The sequence below is a fragment of the Thermobia domestica genome, chromosome 10 (assembly GCF_964235325.1).
Source record: "Thermobia domestica chromosome 10, izTheDome1.hap1.1, whole genome shotgun sequence".
Taxonomy (NCBI): Eukaryota; Metazoa; Arthropoda; class Insecta; order Zygentoma; family Lepismatidae; genus Thermobia; species Thermobia domestica.
The window spans coordinates 149,262,248-149,288,777 of NC_137463.1; the positions used below are offsets into that span (position 1 = coordinate 149,262,248).

General features: G+C 36.5%; 1 protein-coding gene across 3 annotated transcripts in view; it reads right to left on the reverse strand.

The window, feature by feature from the left end:
* Positions 1-26,530, reverse strand: part of LOC145662765 (proton-coupled amino acid transporter-like protein pathetic) — a 1,517,009-nt gene that overhangs the window by 1,039,580 nt on the left and 450,899 nt on the right. For all 3 annotated transcript variants that reach the window (XM_081728636.1, XM_081728638.1, XM_081728637.1), the window contains one exon: positions 24,267-24,386. In XM_081728636.1, the coding sequence (XP_081584762.1) occupies positions 24,267-24,386 (120 nt within the window). The remainder of the gene's footprint in view (positions 1-24,266; positions 24,387-26,530) is intronic.

Below are 26,530 nucleotides of genomic sequence, written 5' to 3' on the forward strand. Positions count from 1 at the left end.
TGCAAATCTAACGGAATAAATGGAGCACTATTTCTTTAAAAGGATTTCCCTCTGTCTTTCTGTGTGTCTGTCTCTCCCTCAATGTAAATGAGATCTATATATATTACGTCCTAACCTAGTTAAAAGCTGTACATAATCTGTGAAAATATTTAGGAATAAAATAGCATTATTATTATTATTATTATTATTATTATTATTATTATTATTATTATTATTATTGGCAACTAGCATTTTGCAACATCATAAAAAAGGAATTGTGTAAAGGAGGATCATTTTAATAGTGAATAACATATTCAAATAGATATAGATATTTTATAGGAATACCTTAATTACCATTACATATATACATAGCTTATACGTTGTAAATTTCGTCTTATTTAACCAGCAAATATTATTATTATTAAGCCTATCAGTGGTAGAAATATTGTTTTATACAACATTATTAATACCACCACTATTATATCAAGCCAAGATTGCGATAGAAATATAAATATTCGTATTCCAGCAAGTAACATATGAGAAAATCAAATTAAATTGTCACAATGTGACAGGCGTCCCGGGTGGCCCCATAAACTTCCCGATCAACATAAGTGATGGAAATACGTTTGCTTCCAAAAGAATGTCAATGGAGCCCACTACGTTGAAAGTGGAATCTGCTAATCTTACGCCCTCTAAATGAGACCAGTTTGTAGCACTAGGACACTTTTGTTTGGGTAAATCAGAGGTAACTTTCTGAACCACCACAGAACGGGTTTCGAAGTTTCACTTGTTCCACCCAATAGCCGAAACTCTAAGTCCACCATTGCGTTCGCTGTACCCATTCCTGCATCTGTAATACCGGAAATCACAATACTGTATTTCTTCTTCTTGAGACCCAGTTTCTGTACAAAGTTCTCGATGGTGCAACTAGATCCACTCGCCCAATCAAGCATCGCTCTGAAGGGGTAATACACACCATTATTTCCTTCCACTTTGACGGTGGCAGTACATAATAACACCTGTGGTACACTTCCGTCCGCCGCAACATGAGTCGTGATATTTGATTTACGCACTAGTGACTAAGCTCCCTCGTAGTGGAAGAGAGTATGATGTTTTTCAGCGCACTTGCGACACGTGCTAGATGCGCACGTATCCTTTCTACACGATTTCCGAAGACAACTAAAATACTTTGAGCTTTCTGAACTCCGAACATTTGTAGAGGGGGTGTTTTGCATTGAATACGTCACAATTTTTGACCACGTTCACTGGTGGTAACATTGGAGGAAGTTTGTCTCTTGGCATGATTCTGCACTTCTTCACTATTTTCGGCGACGTGCGTTCTCCCGCCGGCAGATACTGCGAGCGCGCGGGCTCTGTGATCGAGGAACTCAGCGAGCTGATCAAATGATGGCTGTTCGTTTGTTTTCAAAGAAAGTTTCCACTGTCTACGACTTTCACTGTCAAGTTTATCTGCGATATGACACATCAACATCCCAGTGTTCGGCTGGTTGCTCGAGCACCTTAAGGGAACGCAAGCACTCCATCGTGGTATCAATAAGCTTACGTAGGGCGGCTGGCGATTCTTGCTGTATTGCGGGTTGCGTAACTAAGCGCTCAATTGTAGCGTTCACTATTTCTCTATTATTGTGATACCGAGAATTTAAAATATCCCACGCGTCTTTGAAGTTGCTGTCCCTGGTTTGCATCACTTGAGGGAGTTGTACTGATTCCCCTTTCAAGGATGTTTTGAGGTACTGTAACTTTTGAGCACCTGACAAATTTTTGTTATTGTGTACTGAGGTCACAAATAAATCATGAAACGATAACGACTCATGGAGGTTTCCCGGAAGCACTGCCAACTGAAACTACGGTAGTCTTACGTCACTAGCAAATTGCCTTTTCAGACGAAGACGTAGAATGAGCTCCTTTGATTCCCTCCAACTGAAAGTCTATCAATTGAACACACATCTGGTTTGTCCATTTCCGATAACCCTTCCTCTTCTTTTTCGAACTCCTCGTCTCCTGAAACCGCCGATATATCATCTAGCAGCTTTGAACACTCCTGCTGGAGTTCACTTACCTTAGCTTGATGCACCAAGATTGCTTCCGCTGCGGTAGCATCCAACTCTGTGATGGCTTTTTCTTCGCACGTAATTTTTGACTTCGATGTTCTCTTTTTAAATTTTAGCGGCTCCACCTATAAACCACTGCACTATGTTCGTGAGAAAGAACACTCAATCGCTAGTCTATTATTGTTCACAGCAACGCTTCACATAGGCACTAGTAACCCGGCTCGGAGGACCATGCTTACTACGACCAACAATAGTTTATTGTTTTCCGCATTTAAACAAACATGGAAAGTTGCCCAAATGAATAACAGTTTATTTTGCTGAAATCCGAACTATCTCTTGGCTAACATCACGGGAACGGTAAGTCACAGAGAGATGATATTGGTGATAATCAATCCCTAATAGAATGTGAAACATTTTCGTACAGATATTAATTGATGGCCACTATCAAACTGGCCACTAACCAAACCAGTGGCCAGATGGACAGTAGCCATTGGTTACTATTTGTTACCAAAATATTTACCATCCTTCTAGGTATTGATAACATCAATATCATGTCTCTACAACTTATGATTCCCGAGCTATGGCTCCTTAAATATCTAGAAATTGGCCTTTTTGGCCAATATAACGGGAACGGTAAGTCGTAGAGAGATGATATTGGTGTTAATCAATACCTAAGGGTATGTTAAACATTCTGGTACCAATAATAATTGGCAGCCACTAGCGAACTGACCATTGGTCAAACCAGTGGCCAGTTGGACAGCGGCCACCGTTTACTATTTGGTACCAAAATATTTACCATTCTCTTAGATATTGATCAACACCTATGATCTCTCTATGACTTACGCTTCCCGAGATATGGCTCCTTAAATTTCTGGAAATCGGCCATTTTTATCCAATATCTCGGGAACGTTAAAGTGACGTGAAAAATTTAATCACTTTCTCAGATAGCTTTTGACGCTATAACGATATGGATAAACATAAACTTTTAAATCTACCCTCGTATTTCCTCAACTTCAATTCTTAGAAATGAAACGCAAAAAGTTAGCATTTGGAGGAGAACAATGCTCAGGAATTTGTTACCCAAAAGGTGCATCACTTTTCCAGACAGCCCTGCTTCTCCCGTCAGTCCAAACAAGGTAAAATATTTTGCTACCCTTGTGCTGAACGCCCACGCAGCAAAACTCATGTGACGATGACAAATTTTACGTAGCAATGTAAAATTTAGTTGTAATCAGTAATTTCATGATTTATTGAAATTATCAGTGCCTTTATAGTGATTTTTACTAACCTATGGATTATCCATTATACATTATTAGTAAAATAAAGAAGCAAAAACTTAATGTTTTCTACGAACTATATTTTAGTCTGCTAGTGTATTCTTACGTTGTTTAACTGGCAACTATGTGACGCGGAAAGAGACGCGCCAAAGCATATCCAGAACTCCGTAAAGCAAAAGGTTGAGGAGTCTTGCTCTCAGGTGAAATTAATCAATTCAATTGAATACTCTTCCTAACAGTGCTACGCCAAATTCGTATACTTAACAGTTGTGATATTGTGAAATCAATAATGTCTTTTATCGTATCATTGTAATGAACATCTTTGCATTTGAAATGAATGAAGAAACTCCTCATCGAGGTTTCATGCATTCCAGAAATGAAACCATCTAACAAAGTCATCTTCAGTCAGCAGTGGAAATGAAATCTTCCTTATAAACATTTATCGCTGTTCACATCATTACGTCCGCCGATCGCAAATATCGTGCGCGTTAACGGTATCGTCTCGTAAATAATTGGGCCACCGAATAAGAAAAAAAAATTATGATGATAAATCAAAAGTGTTCTGTGTTGGTGCTTACATGTAAATATTTCAGTGTCAGTGATGATAAATCAAAATATAATTGTCTTACAATATATCTCTTTTCTTTTTAAAATTCGTAGAGAGTAAAATCCAATAAGATTAAAGAGTGTAATTTTACATTTCCTTTCATAGTGAATCAAGGATGCTAAAGTTCAAAACGTATGCAGTCTAAAGTAGTATGTCACAAGGTAAGGTATTTTTAAGCAGTGAGCTACAAACGTTTACTTTCGTCTTCCACTACTCGTCTGGTGTTAACCACACATACCTGTCCCACCTTGTATTCTTTTACAGGTAGTAAGGCGTATACCTTTGGGTTGACGCAACAGCGACGGTGGGCATACGGCATATGCTTCTGGTATGTGTAACGCCCGAATCCCAGGACCGTGGGAGTAAAATTATTTGTTTTGTTACCAGTTTCCCACTATAATTCATTAATTTGTGCAATTGAATAATGTTATAAAGAAGATTTTTAAAGAGATCCAAGGTTCGGATCCCGATAGTATTATTAGTTGGTCTTATCGAACTGAAACAAGCAAGTATAAAATCCGCCTCCCATTATATCCGGCTTTCCGTCACTGGAACATATAATGAACAAACCCGGCACCCTTATATCTAACGTCCTAAACAAAAATATACTAGGATTAATAATAAAATGTGTTCCGACCTCCCAAATACTCTTATAACGCTCTATCGAATGCAGGGTTCAAAATTGAAAAAATCGCAAATAACTGACTGACAGACACACAGGCATGGAGAATTTAGTAAGAAACTGTTTAAGTTCGTTGAATATACAGATACCAGAGGCGCCGATGAGAAGATAACAGTCGACGGACTTAAATAATCTTATACTTAATTCAAACGAGGGATTATATCAAAGTTAACTTACTTCAAATGACTGTACATATATGCGTATCAAATAATATACGGATAGATTATGCAGTACGTATATTAGGTTATTTTTTAAGTAAACACAAAGTCTTGCCTTCAGTTGTGAAACTATTAACAGTAGTCCTAGCTGCAAATCAATTAAAGTATGGATGGATAGTTCAGGGGAAGAACCAGCCTCCAACGAAAATCTTGTGGGTCTAATGTTGTCTGGGCTCCTACATTCCGGCGTCAATGTTACTTCGATACGTAATGTTACTTCGTAAGAAGAACCTGTCCGAAAATGTCAAATATTAGTATGCAGTAATTTTTTTGTAAATATTAAAAATGTAAAATTCGATAACACTCAAACAAGTTGGAAAATTTATCCAGGCTAAGCGTATTTCCCCTTAGGTTGCAAATATAACAGGGTTCTTGACTTGTATAATATTTGTGAAAATTGACACGTTAAGACACAGGGAGAAAGGAGGACAATATAGGGTCAATAAACAGACAATTTAAAAATGCATGAAATTAACAGTTAAAGTCAAATATAGAACCATGAACAGAATTAACTCGAACTTGTTTTCCTCATTCCTTTTTTTTCCCTTTATTTTCAGGATTACCTCATCACTTATTTTTTTCACTCGAGATTATTTTTTATTTAGCAGAATCCAAATGCAGATCAGCCTTGTAAACGAAACATTTTAAAAAGTGTAAATAGCGAGGAGATGAATCGAACCCGGATCGCCAGATTTGGACACCACAGCGCTAACGTCTCACCTAAAGCGTTATTTTTTCCAGCTCACCTCAAGAAAGAGCCCTTTTTGTTCGCTCAAAACAGAGGCTTGTTAATAGTCAAACTGAGTGGCAAAACACTAGAATATGTAATTGAAAATAAGGAGGGAATTATTTTTTATATCAATAATTTATCAAATATTAGATTTTTTGAAACCAAAATACAAAACTCGTTTATTTTAAATGAAATACATCGCGTATATTATATTCGTAAACAAACTGAAGGTGTATCAATTACCACGTACTAATCGTGGTTCAGTGGTCAATGCGCTCGGCCAATAATGTGAAGGTTTTCGGATCGGATGCACGAAGGGACATTTTTTTATTTTAGAATTTTTGGTGGCGATTGATAAGCGATGACACACGTTTTATTATCTTCAGATATTTGAATACTGAGATGTTTCTATACTTGAACTATCAACTATCGTAAACATTTCCATTAGTAGTGGAAAAAATACCGATCTATCCCATAAGAGAACAATCCAGGTCTCGTCTGATCGGAAGTACTCGATAGTCCAGTGTCACACGATACGCCATGACCCACGTACCACCCAACCATGGAAAATCGAACACCTCGAAAACTCGTTCTCTTTTGCTATCTCATTTTAGGAGTTTATTCGTTCCCTTTTATGAGCACTTTTTTCAACCCCTATTTTAACAGCAGAAATTACATAAAAGTATGAACACATAGCAGAGAATAATAGGGATGTATTCATTCTCTTTTATGACCACTTTTTTCACATAGCAGAAATTACATAAGACTATGTAACATAGCCCATGACCCACGTCCGTCATAACCTCACTTGTGTTTGATTATTTTTTGAAATATACGGTGTTAAATACGTTCATAAAAACCGGAGCTTGCTGCGACAAAAATAATCGTGATATTGATTTTTTAAAATTTAAGTATTTTCGAACTTGTCAAAATTTGTGATGGTTATTTTTAAGTGTTCCTCATAACCTTACACTTAAAAATTTATTATTTTTTTGAAATGTACGATCTATTAAATATGTTCATGAAAACCATAGTATGAGTCATGAATGTGTCTGATATGATATCGTTTCCTAGAAATTATTCTGAACGTCTTCCACTATCATCCATAATACTAGAAACGTAATAATATTTTTTTACCATTTTCAACTCGTTCCATATATCCGTTCAAGCAAAATTTGTAAATAAAAACTATTCTATTTGATATTCGTTTGTATATTTTTTTAAAATATCAATATAACGCATACATAATCCAAAGGAAGGGTGTCGTCTATTGTGATGAAGAAAAATCCCATTTAGTATCTGTTAAGACATCCGAAGTTTCAATTTTCGTATTATCCAGGAGCTGGTACATTCTTTTTCCCCTCGTGTTCTTTGGATACTAATCCTTTCAAAGTATCTCTTGTGAATTAATTCATCCGTAGAGAGGGTCTAAAACAATTTATTTTCCTTTACCCTATCAACTTTGGTATGCTTATTTACATTGCAATAGGACGTAATATTGAGGTCTCAAATCTTCAGTAACAATAATAAGAACACTAATAATATAGAGGAAAAATTCTGTATGAGGACAAATTGTATTAAAATGTGTAAAATCACCCCTAACATAAGGCAAAAGTTACAAAATGGTCCGGATTCGAGAGGTGTCCGAACCACCAGGACATCCCCTGCGTATGTCCCTACAAGTCAAATTTCATGTAGAAGGCATGACTGCTGAAGTCACAAGATCCCTATGAAAAAATATGTCTTTTAGTTTAACTTTCCATGGTTATGGCTGCTAAGCTAAAGGAGACGTCGATGATGAGAATGAAAGAAATAGCGGAAAAAAGAATGTGGGAGGAAACAGAACCCTGAGAAACCCTACACACATGGCGTTTGTCCAGCACAATACCCACTGGGCGGTAGTTGAGATAGATAGAGGGACACAAGCACAAGAGCTCAGTAGGCTACTACTAAAACAATCATAAAGAAATCGATTAAACCCTTTTGGAACAGTGTGAACCATAAAAATTCACAAACCTTCAGTAATAATAATAATAATAGCATTATTTTTTTTACAGTTGCCTTAAAATTAGGCAAAATTTACAGATAAGTCTGAATTTCGGGAAGGTGTCCGGACATCGGGGACACACCTCTGAAACGAAAGCGTTCTAATAAACTTTCATGTAGAAAGTATTCTACTGTACGTTTTAAGTAAAATAACTGAAATCAAAATAAGTGAATTTCACTGAACAGTAAGGCTTATAATAAACTCACATATAGGATGCGCAGAGGCAATTATAAAAGTTTTGCTACAAATATACCCACAGAGACCATAATAAATTCAATGAGCTCCGAAATACCAAGTAACAAATTAGAGTATAAGATTCAGTCTACAAAGCAATTGTTACTTAAAGAATGGACATATATTATTTCCAGAATCGAGATAGGAGAAGAAATGTTTACTATACTTTTCGTCTCGTCTCCACCCTCATCTCTACAGTGAAATGATAATTTGAGTTAGTCTTGTCCCGCCTCGAATGTAAAATGTTTATTCTCCTCTGGATTTTGTTTCATTTAAGAAACGAAAAATTCCTCTTCTTGTGGGCAACACTGAACAAAAGCGAAATATTCTTGCCAAATGTCACGTTTCTGCTTGTAATGGTATGACCTGAGCGATAATAAGCTCCTAACTTTTAATCTTCTACGAAATAATAAGAATTATTATTAGTTTATTATTACTATCATTATTGTTCCTGAAGATTTGATAATTCAATTATTGAAACTTCCGAGTATTCAAATATCTGAAGATAAGACAATAAAACTGTGTCATCGCCGAGCAATCACCACCAAAAATTCTAAAGTAAAAAAATATTTGTCCCTTGTTGATCCGATGCGAGGACCTTCAGATTACTGATCGAGCACCTTCAGCACTGAACCACGATTACTATGTGATAATCGATTCTTCTTTAGTGTTTTACGGGTATAATATACGCCCCGTATTTAATTCAAAATAAAAAAGATTTGTATTTTACTTGTAAAAAATCTCTAATGTTAATAATTCATTGAATACAATGATATAATGCCCTCCGTGTCCTCGATTACATATTCCCTTGTTTTACCCATCAATTTGACTATTAACAAGCTACTGTTTTGAGCGAACAGAAAATACTCTTTATTTAAGAGTGCCAGAATAAGTAACGCTTTAGATGAGGGGTTAGCGTTGTGGTTTCCTAATTCCGCAGTCCGGGTTCGGTTCTCCTCGCCCTTTACAGTTTTTAAAATGTTTCATTTACAAGGCTGAGCTCCAGTTGGATGCTGTTAAATGAGAGATAATCTACAGTGCAGAAATTCAGTGATGGTGCAATCCTGGAAATTAAGAAAGAAAAATGAATGGAGAAAACGAGTTACAGATTTAATTCTGTTAGTGGTTCTACACTTGATATTATCCGTTAATTTTGCGGATTTTTAAATTGTTGTTTACTGACACTATATTGTCCCCTTTTTTCCTTGTGTCCGAAAGTGTAAATTTTCACAAATATTATACAAATCAAGAATACTCACAAGTAAGGGACCATATGGTTGTCGCGCAAATCAGATGCAGACATACGCCATCTGATTGAGCATGAAAAGATATGGAGAACACAAAAATTTAAGGTCCTAATGGCCATAGGGAGCGGAGCGAGGAAAGACGAAACATTGAATGTCGGCAAATTGGAGAAAGTTAGGAATGACGGGAAAAGTTAATTTCTTGCAAACAGGGAAAGAAAGTCAGCCAAAAGAAAGAAATTAAACATAACAAGGGCATCAAGGACGAAGAAAGATCATAATCAGGATTGCCATCCGGACCGCAGTGTTGCCAGCGCTGCATAACATTGATATGGAAGGTATAGCACAGTATAGCAATTCATGCACAAGGAAAAATATTAGTAACACAATAGACAACTGAAAAGACTCTGTACACGTGCGTAAAAAGGTTTAACGATAGTCGTGAGTGAATAATGTACATGAGGGAGGACAAATATAGACGTGAAAGTGAAGGGGGTACACATGATAACACAGAAACGAAAGTGTATGGGAGCATCGTTCCATGAATTCCCCAATGAAAAAGCATATGCAAGCAGATCAGCGAATATGACCAAACGGGATTTCCAAATCTTCTTGGAAGAAGGTTTATGGCCCGATCTTCAGGGTAAGTATCGTGTTTTGCTTTTGGTTGACTCCCGGACTCCAAACAAGGATGACACTCTTTACAACATGACTGTTCCTGACGGTGTTCAGTTCTACAAAAAGCTGATTCCTCCGAAATGTACAGGCCTTATACAACCTGCTGATGTCTTCTTCTTTCGTCCATTCAAAAACATGGTGAAGTTCATCACAGATACGTTAGTGTTCTCCAGTATTAATGTGTGGCAACGTGAGAACTTTCTCCGCCTTCAGTCATTTGTTCATTACCAGTTTTCCTCTAGGCGATTCCAAAAGATGATACGCTTTGCGTTTTTGAATTGTGGATACTCCGATGAACATCCTGGGCGGTTTGAAACACTTTCCGCATATTGCTTTGAAAAAGGACTCACAGAGGAATGCTGCAGAGATGCGTGTGACCAGCTTGCCTTTATCCGCTGTGCTCACTGCGAGAAATGTTTGTGTGTTGACAACGCATTCAGTCGTGATCTTCACGTCAACTGCAATTAAACTACAAATGGTGTGTACTGTTCTCTATTTTCCTCCATTTGTATTCACGAGGGCGTAATATTCACTCACGACTACGTTAAACCTTTTTACGCACGTGTACAGAGTCTTTTCAATTATCTTTTGTGTTACTAATATTTTTCCTTCTACACGAATTGCTATACTGTGCTATATCTTACATAGCAATGTTATGCCAGCGCTGGCAACTCTGCGGTCCGGATGGCAACCCTGATTATGATCTTTCTTCGTCCTTGATGCCCTTGTTATGTTTAGTTTCTTTCTTTTGGCTGACTTTCTTTCCCTGTTTGCACGAAATTAACTTTTCCCATCATTCCTAACTTTCTCCAATTTGCCGACATTCAATGTTTCCTCTTTCCTCGCTCCGCTCCCTATGGCCCTTAGCACCGTAAATTTCTGTGTTCTCCAAATCTTTTCATGCTCAATCCCTTACTTGTCAGTTTTATTTACAACCTGAGGGGAAATACACTTAGAACGGATAAGTTTGCTTACTCGTTTGAGTGCAGTTTTCGAACTCAAATTTTGCATTTTTAATATTTACAAATAATTACTGCATACCATTATTTAGTATTTTCAAGTCATTCAACGAATAATGAAATCGGACAATTTCTCCTTTCGAAGTAGTATTACGTATGAATCAGTGGCGCCGGAACCTAGGAGATCATCCCTGTTAGAGCCCCAAAATTTTCATTGGAGACTGGGTTCTTACGCCGAATGATCCATCTATACTTTAATTGATTTGCAGGTAGAACTACTGTTAATAGTTTCAAAACTCAGCGCTAGACTTTGGGTTTTCTTAAAAAAGATAACCTACTACATAAATTGCATAGTCTATCCATATATTATGTGATACGCGTAGATGTATAGTCATTTGAAATAAGTTAGCTTGTTTATATAATTCCTGATTTGAGTTAGTTGTAAGATTATTTAAGTTCCCCGACTGTTATCTTCTCATCGGCGCCTCTGGTGTCCGTATATATTTTCGTACTGTGCTGTGTACTGTGAGTACAAGTATCCCAAGACTCCCTTTTGTCGTTTGGTCGGCCAGCGTTTCTTCTCACTCTTGCACAAAGACACTCTTACGATTTGTTCTTTTAACAGGTGGGGATAACTTCATGCTGTTCTAGCTACTCTATCAGGCGTAATTAATCTCGGAGCAGGAGTTAGTAGTAGAGATGCAAGGGCTCGGGAAAAAACCGGCTTTTTTGGAAAAAAACTCGGTTTTTTCTGCTTTGCTTTTTTGCTTCGGAAATTTTGGGCTTTTTTCAAAATACTGCTTTAAATTGATAAAACAGACTTTGTATCGCTTCTCTATAACACAAAAAATCATTTAATTAGTGGTTGATGCTGATAATAATATAAAACATCAAAAATAAACTATGAATTTCGAAAAAATATTTCAAACAATTTTTCTTCAACATATTTACATTATGAATTCCACAGGATTAACCAATGTATATAATAAGAATTTTTTAACCTCCTATATACAAAAGTAAGCAGAGTTGGCAAGAACCGTGGTTGTTTTTGAAAATGCTAAAAGCCCGTTTTTTGGGGGACGTTTAAACCAGGCTTTTTTGGTTTAAACCAGGCTTTTTTGACTTAGATTTTTTGCTTTATGTATTTATATTACATATTCACAGAAATAGCCTAAGTTTGTTTCGCCTTGATGTTATTATGCAACAGCGGGGTTATGCCGGAAGAACTCCCATAAGCTTAAAGAAGTGCGGTCAGTAAATTTCTTAAGTTGAGAATCTCCCGCCCTAGCCATTGGGAAAATCCCGTCATTACTTGAAATGTAAGACAATAACGGGAAAATCCTGTTATTGCTTTGCATGTAAAATTTAAAGGTCAACGTACCATAATCAGTACGCTAAAACTGAGGTATTAAATTACAAATTTATTACCGGTACGTAGATATCATTGAAAGTCCAATCCAAGCTAATGTTGGAAGCTACGTAGGCAATCGATAAATTTTGCCAATTTCTATCAATATATTTAAGCAATATTGGCTTCTTTATAAAACAACACGCATTTAGGCATGTAGAAATATACAATTTGGTTTGTTTCGTATATTTAGGCTTAACATCCTTACGAAATACCGAGGTTATCAAGGAGAAGACTTTCGCTTAAACTGACATCCGAACCGCTACTTGGGTTACGCATGAAAGAAGGATTGTGGTTCGACCGAGAATTGAACATGGGACACCTTGATTAAAAGGTGAAAGGGAAATAAAACTATTGCAGGTAGTTTGATATCTGGAAACGTTACCATGAAGTTCACACGATTCGCATTTTTCATTCTTTTTATTTTTGTGGTTTAAACCAGTTATTAAAAAAAAAAAAAAAGTTGGTGTAAATCAGCCAACCCTAAAAGTAAACACTTCTTTTTAAAGAATACACAAATAACTAGCAAAATAGTATATAGTATTTTTACTTCAAAATATTCCATACCCTCTTTTTGAAACAAAATAAAATTAAAATAAAACATAAGAGAAATACTTAGATTTATATGATACACTTAAAGGCCGCACATCTAGAGCTTTTGGTTCTGTATATTCTTGAAATTCTACAGTTAAGTTTTATAGAACCACCATCACAGTTTACCCAATCCTCAAGTTTTCTGAATTTTTAACAAGAGGGATTCAACATATCATTACGGAACTCCCCCCCCCCCAAAAAAAAAGACTACGGAATATATTTAAGTTAAGCTAAATACAACTGCATAACAAACATGACTGAGTGATTAGCTTTTGCGCTTCTATCGGGAAGTCCGGGATTCAACCAGCATTCGACCATTCTGACAAAGCTTTTCTTCATTCCATCTGTGAATGTAGAAATAGTGCGTGTACTGTGAGTTGGGCAACTTCCTTTTTTATTGTTTTTAAATCGTTATTATTACTAATTACCAGCAGTGACGGTTTTACGAAGGTTAGGGGGGCGGTCTTTCGGACTGAAGCCCGTTCCCCAAAGTTACGGAATGTCTGCAACAAACGAAATATCTATTATTTATGCCTTTACTCATAAACTTTAAGCTCCCGTCAAATAAAAATTACGAATGTTTAAAAAAACTAAACATTAGTAAGAAACCCTTCCCAAAATACTTTTCTAAATCCGCCACTGATTCTCAGTATAAAATGATTTTTAAAGGTGTATCCGGAAGATTATTGCTAAACATATAAACGAAACGAAATATTAGTTATGCCTGTACTCATAAACTTCAGGCACTTCCCAAATAAAATTAGGACTTTTTAGGAAACGAAACAATCAGAAAAAACCCTCCTAAAGTACTTTTCTAAATCCGCTACTGATTATTTGTATAAATTGGTATTCAAGGTTGTCTCCGGAAAATTATTGCTAAATCACTTCACAGCTACAGTATAACAGAAATGTGGAAGTACGGTTTGACGGATATATTGAAAAACTTACGCTTTGACGGATAAATAGAAAAACGGGCAAGTTTAACTTTTGCGCTAGAAGCTAGAGTACTAAAAGCTCTTAGAAATGAAACACGGATGACAAACTAGAGAAGAAAAAAGATGTCGATAACTCAAAAGTTAAAATAAAGTTAAATAGCCTCTAAATTTACCCTCAAATACTACATTCTTCATGTTAGCTTTAATTCGTAAAACATGTGCTCCATCCATCTTGATGGTGAATTTCAGAGCGAAATATCACATTCAGGTCATGGAATTTTTATCTAACTATAGAATATACTATAAGAAAGCTATTTAGACAGAAAAATCATGAAGTTGAAAAAAGCCAAAATTTCCAAAATTCTCGTTTTTTTCCCAAAAAAGCCGTCTTTTTATGTGAAAAAAACCATCGATTCAAAAAAGCCGGCTTTTTTGCATCTCTAGTTAGTAGGTTTGCCTAACTCACGGATTTTGTACCTCAAGAATTTATGTGGCCCACTGCACACGTAACAGTGTCGTGTTTACGTACAGTCTATCACATGATATTTGCAGTTTGTCTTAGGTAAACGTAATTCCAGTTTTGTTTTCCAGTATAAGTCAATATTTTTGTCGTTAACCCGCACCTTGAGACAATTCGAGATCTATTGAAGTTGAACCTATAAAACTTAGCTAGAGTCTGGAAATTTAGAAACAACGTCAAAAAAGTATAGTATCTTGACTATATATAGTCCACCTGATATAGTCGAAGAGGATTTTTGTTATAATGTATATTTTATAGGTACGGTCTGCAGGCGTTTTGTGTGTGTGTGTGTGTGTGACCTTCGTGAGGAAGAAAATTTACGTTTTTCTTTAATGCTTGTTGTTATAATTTCAACTCTTACTATATCGAGTACATGTTTCCTTTATATGACTATTTCGTTATTATCTGACGTGCGCACATACATGTGTAATAAAGTTATGACCATTCAATTATTTTATAGAGAGACATTTATTTTTAATTTTCATTTTATCATCCAACTCCCAGTCTCTAAGTTCCATCTGTCATACATCTCTGAGCGAGATCCCTTAGCTAAATAAGTGAATTTTGTTGTGAACAAACACCGTGTACATGGGACTTTCCCGTTTCCTTCCATTTTCTTAATTCACATTTCATTCACTCTGATCATCGTCAAAACCTCTCTTAACTTCAGGGTATAATCATGGAATACTAAAGTGAAAAAAAGATATGCGCAGTTGCCTAATGCTTTATCCTTCTGTACGTAGGATGGACAAGCAATCTCATATTAACGGTTTGTTACAGATGGAAAAGTTCCTGAATGTTGTAAAAGAAAATATAATTTTAAAATCAGTTTACATAAATGAAAAACTATATTAGTAAACGAAACAGGAGCGCAAACTCCGGAGGGATTTCGGTGCTCGAGAACCATGCAGAATTTTTGTGGGGTTCTCAGCATCCCACAAAAACAAGGAAAAATAGAAAAATAGAAAATAAAAGAAAAATTAAGAAAAAAGAAAACTAAATTTTAATCTCTGTCGTAATTCCTAAATGGGGCACTCAGTGCACAATGGATTCAAATCCACTTTTGATTATTTTGGTGATATTTTGTATATAAGATTTTTGCACGAAGATTTTTTTCAGTGCTTGAAAGATTCATGTCCAGATATTGTACATAGCAATTATATTGTAGAAACCAGTGTTCATTCTTCTATGTATACAAACTTTGTCATTTTCTCTCTCAGCTTTGATAATTGAATTTGAATTCTTTGTGTTCTGAACATCCCAAATAATAGTAGAGCCCGACATTTTCATAGGGTGGACAAAAGGGATATGAAATTTGGGCTGAGATCTAAGCAAGAATGAAAAAAATCTGGAATTGTGATCCTGATGGTGAATAGACAGCCAAATAATTTTCACTGTATTTTTTTTCGATAAAGTGTCAATTCCTTTAAACAATAAATTGAAATATAATTTTTCGCGCTTCTTATATCACAAACGGCAGGTGTTGAGAATGGAGTGGAGAAAACTAAGGTATGAAGTTAGAATCTTACAATATCCCTATTTACACCTCCGTATTCTCATTTAAAAATACACATTGTCCACTGCGAAAACAAAAAGTAGAAAAACACGAAAAATCTATTCATTCAAAAATACCTAAAATTGCATTTTTAGGGAGACCTGCTTCCAGAGTTATCCGGAAAGAGCCCTCCTATAAGTCTGAATGGGGTCAGGAGATTGCCAGTCTTGAATAATTAATTATAGGACCCCTTTAGAGAAACCTGCACTTCTGCATCCAAATATTCCTGAGGATTGGAATTTTTTCCTGTTTCACAAAAAGCACTATCCTCGTAATACTAATGTAGAAATGATAAAAAATGTTTTCTTTGATTTCTATAATTATACTTAACATGCCAATTATTTCACTACTACAAGTATTTACAAATCTATTTTATTGTTATGACGTTAAACAAGTTAGCAACACAAGACTTGATTTTGTATCAATCCTCTGCGTAAGATGTGTAACCACACACACACACACACACACACACACACACACACACACACACATATATATATATATATATATATATATATATATATATATATATATATATATATATATATATATATATATATATATATATATATATATATATACAATTTACTTTAGTTGTGACTTTTCTTAGTCCATGATATAACGCTACCGATGTTAACAGATGTCGTTATTTAAGGGATGACGGATTAACGGGAGTGTTTAAGGGGGCTGTAGCTCCGGGCCTCCAAGTGGACAGGGGCCTCCAATCTGAATAAAATCTCAACTGGCTATCTTTAATAAAACATAAAGATACAATCATCATCATAAAATAAAATATAACCAAAAATATGAAATATATTCCCTTAACTTTCCCACCACACTTTCACAAAAACGTATAAGGCGAAGTCAGCAGAGGCCACATATATTTTCTAGCCCCGGGCCTCCAGATGGATTAATCCAGCCCTGGCTCCAACCATATTTTTGTCCTTTATCAATTACATCTAAAAACGTTCTTTCCTCGCCAACTGTCTTTGATACTTCCTCATTCGTTTTCCGCTCGATCCAGCTAATTCTCTCTATTCTTCTCCAAACCGTTTTTTGAAAGCAATTAGTGTTTCTCCAATTCTTCTTGCATAGCGTCTATCCTTACTCACATTCCCAAAAAATATTTTATTTCCTCTTAAATGTTCCTTTAATCAGTCATACATATTTACTTTTATTTTCATGTTCTCACTAATAATCTACCAAAGCACGGAAAACTAGTTATTCGTTCTATTTTCCGTACACCTGGTTCTATAATTGATACCGATAGCCTCGTCACAATCACCATTGCCTTTGGCTTTCTAATATTTATTTTTATCGCATAATCTTTGCAGCTCTCCATAAAGTTTTCTATCATCTTATTACTGTTCTTCTCAGGTTCCGTAACAAGTTCTTAAACATCCGCAAATCGTATTTAGCTAACCATTCTACCACCTATCAAAATATCATCTTCATTATGGCGGCCCTTCTTCACCATATTTTCTAAATATACATCCTTACGGAACTTCCTTCTAATTGCATTTTCCTCTATTATTTCTTTCCCTATTTTAATACTAATTTGTTGGATTGCGTAGAAGTTTCTTATGAGCCTCGCAACCAACTTCCTTTAAGCCTTTGATTGTTTATTAGAGTAATTTGATTTGTGATCAGCTTAAATTCCATCATCTTAATTTCTTGAAAAAAGTACAATGGAAAATATAATAAATTTTAATTTACATTCAATCTTTTTATATAATATTAACCTACTTCAAAAACGCACTAAATAGTAGAAAATAACTTTAGAAAATAACTAGAAATGAGAAACTAATTTTGAAAGTCACTAAAAGTTACTGTTAACAATATAAAAATTTCAAGTCTGAGCCAAAAGAAACAAATTAATGCCTAGTAGAAAATTATATTTTCAATCATAGTTCTATTAGGCAATAGTTTGTTTGTCTATTTTTGTGTAACAAAAAATGTATTTTTTCTGCGAGTTAGTATCCACTGCTCCTTGTAGCAATAGAAGATCTGAGAAAATCAGTTTATACAACGTAAGTTTATTTTGCCGCTTAATTCACCTTATAAAACTTTTAAAGCTGCAAATCTTAATAAATAATATCATACGCATATATTACCTTTATTAATGTAGTTTACGCAGTATAAGAGAAAGCAACAACAACAACAACAACAAAAAAACTGTTACATGTTACCAGTCAGTGTTGGGCAAAAACAATTGAAATCAATTGAAAGTAATTGCTCTGAAAATTAATTGCAATTGATTTCAATTTGTAATTGACAATTAATTTCAATTGCAATTGAATTCAATCATAACATTTGCAACTAAACTTTCGTCAATTGTTAATTGTTAATTGGTCACCAGGCAATTGAAACATTTAATTATTAATTGTCAATTTCAAAGGGTGCAATTGAAACATTTAATTGTTAATTGCAATTGACAATTGAAACTTGTAATTGGTAATTGTAATTGTCAAATGCAATTAAAATCAGCAATTAAAACTGAAGATAAGAAGATGTGTGTATATTGTGTAGTCCTCTTGTTTCTGTTTTACATATTTCAAATAAGGTACTTATACGAAATGCTGGATAACTACCATCCCTTCGTCCCCCTGGGAAGAAAGCCGTGAAACTAAGTATTTTTTAAATATATTAGGTTTATGGTTCTATCCCCCTCGAAAGAACTCTATAGCCCGTCATGCATACAACAGGGATGGGCACGAGCGAATTCGAGCGAGTTTTTTTAAAATTCGACTCGACGCGAAGCAGACATCTTTGAGCTCGACTCGAGAACTCGGCTCAAAAAATTTCCCCCAACTCGACTCGAATTCGGATCGAGATTCGAGTCGAGTCGAGCCAAAACGAGACAATTCGGGCTAAATCCTTTGTGAAGTTCCAAGTACTACTCTCTTCAAGTATTCTACATAGACAAGATAATTTTTACCAATGATACTACTACTAGTACTACTATAACTAATTATTATTATAGCACCGTGTATAAACATGGAATATAGGCGGTTTGTATCTGAATACTAAAAATTAGTTGATTGTCGATCTCGGTCGTCAAGAAATCTTCAGGAGGCAAGGACATCGGTCACGAGGTTCTAGGTTTGAGTTCAGGAGGAGCAAGTATTCGGACTCGAGCGAAAAATTGTTAAAAGTTATAGGACTCCAGCCAAACATGTTCAAACCTGCTCTACCCGGGTTTAGGGTTGTCAACGACTCGGGCGGCTCGTTCACAGCTCATTCACTTATCGAGCCGAACCGAGAAGTGAGCCGAGCCAACAGCTCACCCAACTGAGCCAGCTCGAGCCGATGGCTCACACGAGCCGAACCGAACCGAGCTGATTGTTTACCCCAAGAGAACGGGTTCGAGCCATCGGCTCAGTTGAGCTGACTCGAACCCAGCTTATGGACTCGTTTGAATGGAGCTGGTTCGAGTCATTGGCTCCAATTGAGCCGACTTGATGACTCGTGCCTACCGAGCCGGCTCAAGCCATCGGCTCAATTGAGCCCAGTCGATTGGTCATCCCAACCAAGCCAACTCAAGCTGTTCGCTCAGTTGAACCGAGCCGAACCGGTTGACAACACTATCCCGGTTGGGTTTCTGCTTTGGCTAAAAAATTGGACTCTGCAGTTCTCAGCCTTGATGGTAAGAACTACAGTATATACTTATATTGGTGCTCACGGCGTCATTAACTTGTTCTGCCAAGAACGAATTTCGAGATACTTTGTTTTGCATCTTTTGTGCGTGTTTTGTATCGCTTTGCGCGCCTATTCCCACATTTTGTGCGTCACCGGAAGTGGTTCAAAATGGGCCTAGAAATATGGCGGAACAAGTTATTCCCGTTCCGCCAGCAATGCATTTCGAGGTCGTTTTTGTCACATCGTTTTGTGCCGTTTTGTGCGTCTACTTCCACGTTTTGTGCGTCATGGGAAGTGGGTTAAAATGAGTCCTCAAGGCGGGACGAAAATGACCCACTGTTCCGCCACCAACGAATTTCGACGTCGCTTCTTTCGCATCGTTTAGTGTCAGTTTATTGGCGTTTCGAGCGCGTATTTTCACGTTTTGTGCCTCACCGGAAGTGGGTCAAAATGGGACGAAAATGACCAAGAGTTCCGCCACTATCGAATTTTGAGGTCGTTAACTTCACATCGCGTACCCTTTTGTACGCCTATTTCGACGTTTTGTGCGTCACTGGAAGAGGTTCAAAATGGGCTTCGAAGGTTGGACGAAAATGACCCGCTGCTCCGCCACTACCGAATTTCGAGGTCCTATCTTTCACATCGACTAGTGTATGTTTCGTGCCGTTTCGTGCTCTATTTCTACGTTTTGTGCGTCACCAGAAGTGTGTCAAGATGGACCTGAAACGTGTGACGAAAATGACCCACTGTTCCGACACTATCGAATATTCTCTTTTTTTTTTCATCGTTTAGTGCCTTTTCTTTTTTAAAATAGAAAGTTTTCTGCACCTATTTCTCGTCTTGTGCATCACCCGAGGAGAGTTAAACGGGTTTTCAAAGTGGGAGTTAAATGGCTCACTGTTCCGCCACTATCGAATTTCGACGTCGTTTCTTTCGCATTATTTAGTGTTTGTTTTGTACGTTTTGTGCGTCACCAGAAGTGGGTCAGAATGGACCTACGAATATAACGAAACAAGTTAATGCTGTTCCGCCACCAACGAATTTGGAGGACGTTTCCTTCCATTGTTTAGTGTGTATTTTGTACCGTTCCCTTCGCCTACTTCCACGTTTTATGCATTACCAGAAATGCGTCAAAATGGTCCATCAAGGTGTGAGGAAAAAGAGCCATTCTTCCGCCACTATCGAATTTGGAGGCCGTTTCTTTCGCATCGTATAGTGCCTGTTTTGTACCGTTTTGTGCGCCTATTTCCACTTTAGACGACAACGAAAATGGGCCAAAATGGCCTACAAGTATAGAGGAATAACTTAATGCTGCTCCGTCACCATCGAATGCCGAGGTCGTTTCCTTCACATTTTTTGTGCGTGATTTGTGTCGCTTTGTGCATCAGTGGAAGTGGGTCAAAATGGGCCATGAAAGTGAGATGAATATTTCTTTTTCTGATATATTTTTAGGTCCTCTTTGATCCATTTTCGGTGGCGCACGAAACGTGAAAATATGCGCAGAAACGGTACAAAACATGCACTAAACAATGCGAAAGAAGCGACCACGAAATTCGATACTGGTGGGACAGTGGGTCATTTTTTTCCCCACATCGAATGCCCATTTTGACCCACTACCATTTATTCACAAAACGTGGAAACAGGCTTACAAAACGGTAGAAAACACGCACATGACATTGTGAAGGAAACGACCTCGAAATCGTTCCTGACGGAACAGCATTAACTTGTTCCGCCATATTTGTAGGAAAACATTGACCCATTTCCGGTGGCGCACAAAACGTAGAAATAGGCGCACAAAACGAAACAAAAATGGCACTAAACGTTGCGAAAGAAACGACCTCGAAATTCGATAGTGGTACAACAGTGGGTCATTTTCGTCCCACCTTGGAGGCCCATTTTGACCCTTTTCCAGTGACTCACAAAACGTCGTAATAGGCGCACAAAACGGCACAAAGCAAGCATGAAAGGATGTGAAATGAACGACCTCAAAATTCGAAAGTGGCGGAACTCTTGGTGTTTTTCGTCCCATCTTGAAAGCCCATTTTGACCCACTTCCGGTGATGCACAAAAAGTAAGAATAGGCGTACAAAATAGCACAAAACAATGCAAAAGGAACCATCTCAAAATTCGTTGGTGGCGGAACAAGTTAATGACGCCGGTACTCACGGCATTTGACACTATCTTGTTATAAAAATCTATAGTCGTTTTGCTATCGAGACGAGACGTGTGTTTAGCGTTCAGAGCTCAAGGAAATCAAGTTGTGAGAAACAGAGACAAAATTTGTACTGTAAGCTTAATTACATGGAAATTTTAAGTTTGTACTGTACGCTTAATTATATGGAAAATTTTATACTTTTTTTCCTTTACGTTGGTCTACTTTAACTAGATTTGCGACTTTCAAATTTTATTCTTTTTTTCACTGAAAAGTATCTATAATTCAACAAGGAACTGACGGCATAACAAACACTTTACAATTTCATACTAGCTGTTATGCCCGTTCTTCGGACGGATCAGATAAAATATCAATGTAAACAAACTGAACAACGGGGGAACAATTAAGAAACATTTCTAAAACTGGATATATTTTGTGTGAATATATATCCAACAACGTATAGTGTTTTAATTGGGAAGGCCGATGGGAGCTGAATTTGAACGTAAACACTATCGGAACACGTGTCACTATACATCTGAGCAACCCCGATAAATATGGATTCGACACAAATTCTACTACTTTTACATGTCCCGGTGAACCAATCCTCAGACCCCCTTGATTCGTATTGTGAAAAAATCTCCTCTGGCCCCCACCAACCCCCAACCAATACCGAGAAAACTATGAATGTGATACTAACATCTGTCATTTTCTACTACTTTTTACATATGCCGGTAAAAGTCCCTATAATCCTCTGGTTCCAATTTTGAAAAAACAACGCCTCTGGCCCGCAGTGGATGGGGGCTGTATTTGGTAGTCAACGTCTGTGGAAGTATCATCTCAGCGACAGCGAAAACTATGGATTTGACACTAATATCGGTCATTTTCCATTATTTTTACATGTCTCGCAATTCTCCACCCCCGGTGGATCCCGGCCCGCATACAATGGTGGGTAAATTTGAAAATCATCGCTAATGAAAGTATCATCATTGATTTAAGCGACCGCGAAAACTACGGATTTGACACTGATATCGGTCATTGTGGATTATTTTTACATGCCTCGTGATCCCCTTTATAATGCCCCCGTTCATTAGCTGATGGGAGCTAAATGTGAAAGTAAACGCGGTTTTGAGTTTCACCATTGAGCTCAGCGACCCCGAAAACTATCGATTTGACATCAATATCGGTCATTTTCATTTTTTTACATGTCTCGGAATTTCCTCCTCTGGTGACCCAAGATCCGCATACAACGGTGGATGAATTTGAAAGTCATCGCTAATGGTAGTGTCACCATTGTTCTCAGCGACCGTGAAAACTATGGATTTAACACTAATATCGGTCATTTTGGATTACTTTTACGTTTCGGTATACCCCTCCCCGCCGTTGACCCCCGACCCGCAGCCGAATAGGGTGAATTTGGAAGTTAATGCGATCGGAGTTTCACCATTGACCTGAGCGACCACGAAAACTATGAAATCAACACTAATATCGGTCATTTTCTACTACTTTTACATGTCCCGGTTTAACGCCCACCTAAGGCGCCCTCGTTCGAATTTTATCAAAAACGCTTCGCCTTGGCGTGGGACCTGGACCAAGGTATCCGTGACCAAAATTTGGTAACTATCGGTCAACTTGTCTGGTCCCAAGGCCGGTCCCGGTAAACGTCCTCCTGAGACCCCCCCTAGTTCGAAATTTTAATAAAACGCTTCATCTTGATCTTGGGCCTAGACCAAGCTACCCGTGACCAAATTTTGAAAACTTTCGGTCCACTCGTCTGGTCCACAGGTCGCACAAAGATAGACAGACAGACACAAACCAACTCTTTATTTTATTTATATTAGAAAGGTCAGATCCACCGATATTGTAATAGAGCGGTGCTCGTAGAAATTCAAACTCCGATGAGTGATAATTACATAGGCTTGTTTTATTACAAGTTTAAATTCTTTAGTCAGTAGAGAAGAGGGCGTGAATCATAGGTCAGAGTTGATGACAATGGGTTTTGGTGGGTCTGTGGGTCACAGTGGGTGAGAGTGGTTCATGATGGGTGGTGGGTCACGGTGGGTCGTGGGTCATGATGAGTGGTGAGTCAATTGGTCGTGGCTAAAGTTTTCATTGCCCTACGCCCTCTCTGAGCTATAGTGTTGAAAATTAATCAGTGAAAATCAATTGCAATTGATCAATCAATTGAAAGTAATTGCTATGGAAATCAATTGCAATTGAATTAATTGCCAATTAATTTCAATTGCAATTGAATGTCTGAATTCAACTGCAATTACTTTCCAGTGCAATTGCATTCAATCGATTGATTAATTGCAATTGATTCTCCATTATTAGTGGCCAACTGCAATTAACAATTAACCATTACTTACTTCGATTGTTAATTTAATTAACAATTAAATTTACAGATTAATTGTTAACTGTTAATTCAATTGAAATTTGCCCAATACTGCTACCAGTTCCACACAACAGAAATATAAAAGCTACTACAATGTTAAAACTTTATGACAGAAGTGGATTAGGTGAATATGTGGGCTATTAATTATCGTTTCTACTTCCTAATCATAATAACTCTAAAACTAATGTTATTAGAATAAACACACATCCCAATTTGCTAGATAACCTAGTTGTATGGATGTAGTCACATTTGTTACATTTGACACTGAGCTACTTTCGAGGATGCATTCAACAAGAACAATATTTAATTGCCGAATAAAAATCTTGTTCAGTAGAATTACTTACGATGTAGGATGTTCCAAATTTCTCTCTTTAAATGGGTTGTATTGTTTTGAAATCAATGTAGTTTCAGTTGCCTTAATACTAATATCTTCAGTACCGTCTCCTTCTTTTGGCAGCAACAACCTAAAAAATAATAATAATAATAATATTAATTTTGAACGGTATCATGTTGACAGCAATGTCAGCAAAATAAAGATAAATTGTAATATGAAACAAGAGTTCAAGAACTTAAAACATTCACAAATAATTTGCCTTGTATCCAGAATTTCAAGGAAGAATTTTGATGATTTTCAATCTAAAACTTGGGCGAATAGTACTCTCACACCCATATAGCTGAGTGAGCTAAAATTATTTTAATGGTCCAGGTCAATGACCATGGAATCTGACCAGGAGTCAATTACCTAGGGGTACAAAGGTCCAACTCTCTAAATTTTGGGAGAGAAACATACAACAGTCACACTTAAATTTTGGGAATTCCTAATCAAAAAATTTTCATATGATAGTAAATGTGAAAGGCACGCCTTTCACATTTTCATATAATAGTAAATGTGAAAGGCACGCCTTTCACAAGTGTAATTTGAGAGTTAATATGCAAATTTATTTTCTCTTATAAATGCAAATATACTACCTATTTACATATTGATATTTAAATTTTTCACACCGTGTGCGTGGGTTTTCTCGGGGTTCTCCCGTTTCCTCCCATTTTCTTCATTCCACCATTTCATTCATTACTCATCATCACCGTCTCCTTTAGCCTAACCGGCATAACCGTGGGACGTAAAACTCAAAGATTTCATTTCATTTTTTTCATTTGAAGTGTAAAATTCATCTTGTAAAGTAATTACTTTGGCATCTTGCAGGACTGTTGTGCTTCTCACCTGATAGTGGACGATGTCACTCAACCGTTAAAGAATTGAACCGCATAATCACTTTCAAGTGATAACAGGTGTATTTCGCTATACTATGTTAGTCCATATGAGTATTTTGACATGTCTTCTGTAATGTCTTTATTTTTTTTTATCAATCATATTACTAAACGTAATCCATAAATTCACTGCTTAAATAAAATTAAACTAAAATTAACCGGCATCCAAACCGCGAAAAAAATGTTTTTCGGTTAGATAGAAGTGAGTATATTGACATATATATATATATATATATATATATATATATATATATATATATATATATATATATATATATATATATATATATATATATATACACATTAGTATAGTTGCTTTTGTATGTGGAGTGAATTACTTGGAAGTGGCATTTTAAGCGAGTTAATTGGTGTGTGATTGTTTCAAGTGTGAAGAGGGAGGACTACTAACAGAGAAAACTGACAAGAATGCTATAGTGAAAAATAACGGTCAATGCAACATTGGAAGACTGTTGCTTAAGCCTGTGTTTTCGGTTGCAAGTGTGTGCTTTCTTTTTTTCTTTTTTTTTTTTTTTTAAAAAAAAGAATGTGAATATTTCCGGGCATGAAAAATGAATAATTAGTCATTACAATAGAAAGAACAGTGTTACTAGAGTCAACTAGTGCATCAATTACTATTTCCCAGAAACTAGACTCACCGGAGACATTAATTATTTCTGGATAAAGTTAGAAGTCTAATAGGATCTATACAATGTTATCTATATCCGGGAAAGATGTACTTTCATAACTTGTTCAACAGTATTGAAGTGTGAAAGCATATCGTCTATGCTACCCGAGGAAAATAAGTGTTATGATAGTGAAGATCATGTTTGATAAAATAAAAAATATAAGTATTTAGCGGGACATAGATATTCTACTCCATAAACTTTTCAGTTTATAGGAACTTCCATTTGTGTTTCTTTAAGACCCTTCAAGAAACATGATGTCCAACACTCGAATTTATAGTGTGGACACACGTTAAAAAAAAAAAAAAAAACTTTTTAATGTGTAATGACAAGTGATATTAACATTAGTTTCCATATGGAAGAGATTTGTACGGCATTTTAGTCACGTTAGTACGTGAACAAGAACAAAAGTGATATTGTGTTCATTCCTAGGAAAAGATGATTACTATTATTATTATTATTATTATTTCTTTCTCTTGAATCCTTTTTCATCAGGCTGTGTGGTAAGTGCAGATTTTAAACCTTATTTGTCTCTCTTTCAGGATAGGAGGAGTGTTCCTTCCGGGAATCAAAGTAATTAATAATATAAAATTGTCTGATGGTGGAAGACATCTAAATATATATGGGAGGGTAATAAAAAAATTAGGCCATGTATTTAG